This window comes from Aplysia californica, unplaced genomic scaffold, assembly GCF_000002075.1.
Source record: "Aplysia californica isolate F4 #8 unplaced genomic scaffold, AplCal3.0 scaffold01194, whole genome shotgun sequence".
In the NCBI taxonomy this organism is placed as follows: domain Eukaryota; kingdom Metazoa; phylum Mollusca; class Gastropoda; order Aplysiida; family Aplysiidae; genus Aplysia; species Aplysia californica.
In genome coordinates, this window is record NW_004798464.1 from 42,138 (window position 1) to 47,889 (window position 5,752).

At 41.6% G+C, this 5,752-nt stretch overlaps 2 protein-coding genes across 4 annotated transcripts in view; one reads left to right on the forward strand and one right to left on the reverse strand.

Annotated features, from left to right (window-relative positions):
• LOC101863863 (receptor-like kinase LIP1) overlaps positions 1-4,729 on the forward strand; it is a gene marked incomplete at its 3' end in the record, with an annotated part of 10,756 nt that extends 6,027 nt beyond the window's left edge. For 2 of the 3 annotated variants that reach the window (XM_013090253.2, XM_005112137.3), the window contains 3 exon segments: positions 1,962-2,211; positions 3,340-3,459; positions 4,595-4,729. In XM_013090253.2, the coding sequence (XP_012945707.1) occupies positions 1,962-2,211; positions 3,340-3,459; positions 4,595-4,729 (505 nt within the window). 3 annotated transcript variants of the gene reach the window in all.
• LOC101864114 overlaps positions 1-5,752 on the reverse strand; it is an 81,216-nt gene that overhangs the window by 9,140 nt on the left and 66,324 nt on the right. The window lies entirely within an intron of this gene.

The following is a 5,752-nucleotide window of genomic DNA, read 5'->3' on the forward strand; positions in this document are numbered from 1 at the left end:
CTATGATGTACTGTACCACTAAATGCTTGGGATGAAAACTGAGTTCTCGTTAGTGGTTCATAATGTTCTTTTCAAAAAATAAATGTAGGTGCTTTTCACATCTTCGAAACATATTTTAAACAATTCACAAAGAGGGCTGGCTTCGACCCTGCTTGTTCGTTAACAACCCTGGTTGAGAGAGATACAACATTGCAGCCAAGATACCATGAAACATGTACTCGATTAAGAGTCTCGTAACAGGAGAATCGAACTCGGGTCTCCTGCATGTGTGTCACAGGTAAAATAGAAGGTAAACGAGGCAGGGGTAGACCCAGGGCGACACACATAGGGGGGAACTAAACAGAGGGATGATGGGGACAGATCAGGATAATAATAATATAACATTTTTGTGGCTAAGTGAGTAGTGAATTTTAACTCAAGTAATGTCAAGCAAGTGTCGGTGACACGGGGATCAGATGGGTGGTCACTGGGGTGTGTCCTTGAGCAAGACACGGCAACCCTAGCTCAAATTACAGGGCGCTGCACAGTGGCGACCGGCAGTGGCATTGTTTGTAAACTGTTCTGTTTTTGTGTAAAATTGTGTAGTATTGTGTATGTATGTTGTATTAATGCATGCACTTATGTATGTACGTATTTACAACTATGTATTTATGTATGTATGTATGTACGTATATGTATGTTTGCCATTGTAAACCAAAGTGCCCTTCTGGGACAAATAAAAGTGTAATTTATTTTTATTATTTTATTATTATTTTTTATACGAATGAATGATGAACCAAGATGGCCGATGTCTGTCTCAGATCTCGACCTTGGCGCCAGTAAGGACAGACCACCCACCGTCCCTCTCCTCTTTGTTTCTTCCCCGTTTTCTCTCCCCCTCACGATCAACTCATTGTCTGCCCTTGGCCTACATTTAAAAGCTCACGAGCTGTCGCCGCCGCCGCACTCATCCCATGCCACAAGACATTTCTCTCCGTTTCTGATTTAGCAACCGCTTCAAGGTTTTGCTCTCATGTTTCTTGTAAACTACTTCTACACGGACAAGCTTTGTACGGAAACGAGCAGTGCAGTAACTCAAATGCCTTGCAAAAGAGCGGGGAAAATTGCTTTCCAAGTAATTATCTTTCGAGGACCAGCCTTAAGACGGGCCACAAGTATGTTCACACTGTGATTAACGGCAAACGAACTACAGATGTATTTCTACCCCCCCCCCCAATCACACACACACACACACACACACACACACACACACACACACACACACACACACACACACACACACACACACACACACGCACACACACTTGTCTCCCTGCCTACATCACATCCGCCAATCAGAAAGTCATTGAGTTTGTACGAGAAGAAATTCAAGCTCGTCTCAATCTTGATTTTCCAAATGTTTAATTCTGTAGGTCTAACGCAAGGGGAAACATATAGCTACACATTTGTTACATGATTTGAGGGGTCGTGTTGAAGGAACAAAATCATGAAGAAACGATCAAACTAACAGATGCATCCCCACCAGAGGGCGGTTTCATTCTTCTTTCCCATCAAACATCAACCCCTCCTCCTTTTCTGTGTATGTTACTCTCTAGTACCACTTCGAAACTTTGGCACACGTATGACTTATTTGAGGTGCAAGTGTCGTAAAACTCGTTTTCGAACCGACATCTATGGTGCAGTAGTTAGGAATTTTGCTACCGCATTAAGGAGATCCCAGTTCGATTTCCGAGTCGTGAGAAATGAGTTATAATGTATCTCGGTCTTTCTTCGGGGATGTTGTATCCCTCTCAGTCTCAGCCCGGATTGGCCCTGACAGGCAGGGTCGGAATCCCGACTTTTAAATGATCTAAATTGTGCCAATGGGCGCGCGTGAAAACTCACACTATATATACATATTGTATTTTAAAAAACAACAACAACTTTCACGAGAACTCAAGTCTTTCCCCTGTCGTTGCCAGGTGTACCCCCCAGCCCCAGGACGATGACGGGGGTCACAAGGAAGGAACAACAACACAGTCAGGGCCACCCTCCAAGGACTCGAACTCCGACCAGCTGGGTCAGAGGCCAGGCGGAACTCAAGGCCAGTCCTCACAGGAGCGGAAGGAAGGAGGGAACGAGGAGGAGGAGGATGATGATGATGAGGAAGAGGAGGAAGAAGAAGAAGTCCCCGGACCCAAGCTGGTCGACGCCAAAACTTCCACTCCAATGGTGATTCTTTCTCTTTCTTTTTTAATGTAGATGATTTTTTTACACCCTCATCGAAACTACAACAACAACAACAACAACAACAACAACAACAACAACAACAACAACAACAACAACAACTACTACTACTACTACTACTACTACTTCTACTACTACTACTACTACTACTACTACTACTACTACTACTACTACTACTACTACCACTACTACTACTACTACTACTACTACTACTACTACTACTACTACTACTACTACTACTACGATAGCATTTGTGTATAGCAAATCCCCGCTCAGCAGCAGGCTCTATGCCCTTTACACTATTTTATTACCCCCAGCAGACCATAAAACACTCAGAAACATTCTCAGCTTCCCGGGAAGCCTACAGTGCAAGCAGCTGATTAAGCGCAAAACACTAACAAACTGACGAAATCTTTCACTGTCTATAGCCGGGTACCCATTCCCACCCGGGTGAAGTGAGGAATATTTGTGTAAAGTGTCTTTCCCAAGGACACAACGTCGGATCCCTGACGGGATTCGGACCAACGACCTTACGGTTGGAAGTCTGATCATAGCCTAACCACTAGGCCACCGACGCCACAAAATGTAGATCATTTAGGAGGCGGACTTGCGAACCTGTCTGTCAGGTCAAACTAGGGTTTGAAAGGGATAAAACACTAAACCAGAGAGACCGAGATACTTCATACAAATGTCACACTTGAAAATCGAACTCGGGTCTCCTGTGTTAAACAGCAAAGTGCCTCACAGCTAAACCATTCATCAACATCATCATCGTCATCATTGTATAAAGAAGGTATTAAAACAGTTAAGACCTTGTTGTATTTCCAGAAAATATGTATTATACACAGTTCATCATTATACTCGTCATCATCATCATCATCATCATCATCATCATCATCATCATCATCATCATCATCATCATCATCATCTTGTTCTTGTTCTCATTCTTGTTCTTTATTATTATTATTATTATTATTATTATTATTATTATTATTATTATTATTATTATTATTATTATTATTATTATTATCATTATTATTATTATCGTTATCAATATTACCATTATTATCATTATTCACATTTTCACCAATCCCCCCCCCCCCCTGTCCCCAGGTATCCCCATGCCACTGCCCAGACACAGTCTTCTACCTAGAGGCTCAGTACGTGGGAGTGGAGACGAGGCACGCAGAGTTCAAGTCCGCCGGGTTCCTCAAGTACGAGTTTGCCACGGCTGTGAGTTTCGCTACGTCAGCCATCAGTTGCACTAGCTCTTCTTGTTTTACGTACTGAATAGATGCAGAGAGGCGGGGACCACCGCTATAAAACGGCCATCTCCAATATTGTATGACAATATGACCAAGGCACATGGGTGGGAGAGGAGAGAGAGAAAGAGAGAGAGGAAGAGAGAAAGACAGAGAGGGAGAGGGAGAGAGAGGGGTAGAGAGGGAGAGGAGAGAGAGAGATAGAGAGAGAGATAGAGAGAGAGAGATAGAGAGATAGAGAGAGAGATAGAGAGATAGAGAGAGAGATAGAGAGAGATAGAGAGAGAGAGATAGAGAGATAGAGAGATAGAGAGAGAGAGAGAGAGAGAGAGAGAGAGAGAGAGAGAGAGAGATAGAGAGAGAGCTAGGACAGGTAAACAGAGCACACATCCAAGAACAGCAGATTAGGAAACAGAACCATGATCATCCGAATTGTAATACCATTTTTGGTACATTTGAGATAAATGAAAAAAAGAAGAAAAAAAAAAGCCAAACCCAATTTAACTAGAATATTGATCACCTAAAAATGGGGTAAAATATACCAGACACACCTAGCAGAATAAAACAAGAAACTTGTAAATTATGAGAAATAGAAGAGCTCTGTCATGTTATTTGTGAGGTGTGCCAAAATAAAACTGGTCTACTTGATATAAATAGGATATTTTGCAAGCTAGATTTTTTTTTAAAAAGCACTGAATGCTTCCCATGAAGTTGAGGTTGTTTCAGAATGCTCTCAGGTCTGCTGGAGTAATAGTATAGATTGTGAGGCGTATAGAGTTTGCTGTTGAGCGGGGATTTGCGCTACACAAATACTATCTATTATTTTTAATAGTATTATTATTGTTATTATTATTGTTATTATTTTTATCATTATTATTTTTATTATTATTGTTATTATCATTATTATTATTTTATTATGATCATTATTATTATTATTATTATTATTACTATTATTATTATTATTATTATTACTATTATTATTATTATTACTATTATTATTATTATTGTTGTTTTTAGTTGGTTTCATTTTACTTTGTTTGATTGTTCATGACCCCAGTTGACTCCCCATTGCGTCATGTGACGTCACGTGATCATTATCTCGCCAGGTGGGTCGCTACCTGTGTGGGTTCCTCAACTCAGGGGGCGGCGCTCTCTATGTGGGCGTGAACGACGACGGGCGGGTGGAGGGTGTCTTTCTCTCCAGGAGCACGTTGCGAAAGACTAAGAAAGGCATCTACACGGTGAGCTTGTAGGTTGGGTTTTAGAAAACGTTTTACGGCACTTGCAGCACAGACAGGTCATATTAGAGCCGACGATTCGAGGTGTTACGAGAGAGTATAATGATAACAAGAGAACAAGGAGAGCAGATAAGGACAAATAGATATTTTTCAGGGAACAAGAAGCAAACCACACTGGGGCACCCGCCAACCACCCTCTCATCCCCCTTTACAAGACGAGTGATTGAGGAAGGAAATGATAGTTATTTTACTTTCTTTACGTGCCCTCTGACACAATTAGGCTGTTTCAACCCGGACCGTCAGGAACAAAGGGAGAAATGGCGCGGAGACTGAGAGTGATACAATGTTCTTAGTTTTAGTTTTAGTGGAAGTTTTACGGCGCTCGCAAACGCATAAGGTCATATGAGCGCCAGAAGATTAGAGCTGTTACAAGAGAGTAAAAAACATAAAAAAGAAGAAGGGGAGATAAGGACGATAGATGTTTGACAGGAAAGAAGAAGCAAACCACACCAGAGCACCTGCCAACCACCCACATACAATGTTCAAGCAGATAGACGGGGATATTTTTGTACTCGATGAAAAAACAAACTCATCCCTACACATGAACGGAGTTCAAATCATTTGTGCGCAAACCACACCGAAGCACACGACAACCTCTCACATCGAAGACAACTTAACCATCTTATAATTCCTAGTACTCTGATGTCCATGATGTGATGCGTGTATTCGTCATTGAGTGTGCTGGGATAGTAGGGATGTCTGCGTAGATCTATGTGGTAGCGTCAATCGAAAGAGTGTAGAATTATCATGTAAGTTCATTCACTTGTCAAGTGTGTATTGTAATGTATCCAGAGCTGTATTGTAGGGGGGTGGATGCTATAGAAATTATCTGCGTTCTTCTTCTTCTTCTTCTTCTTCTTCTTGTCATGATGATGATGATGATGGTGATGGCCATTATTCCCTGCTATCTACAATGATGATGATGATGATGATGATGATGATGATGATGATGATGATGATGATGAT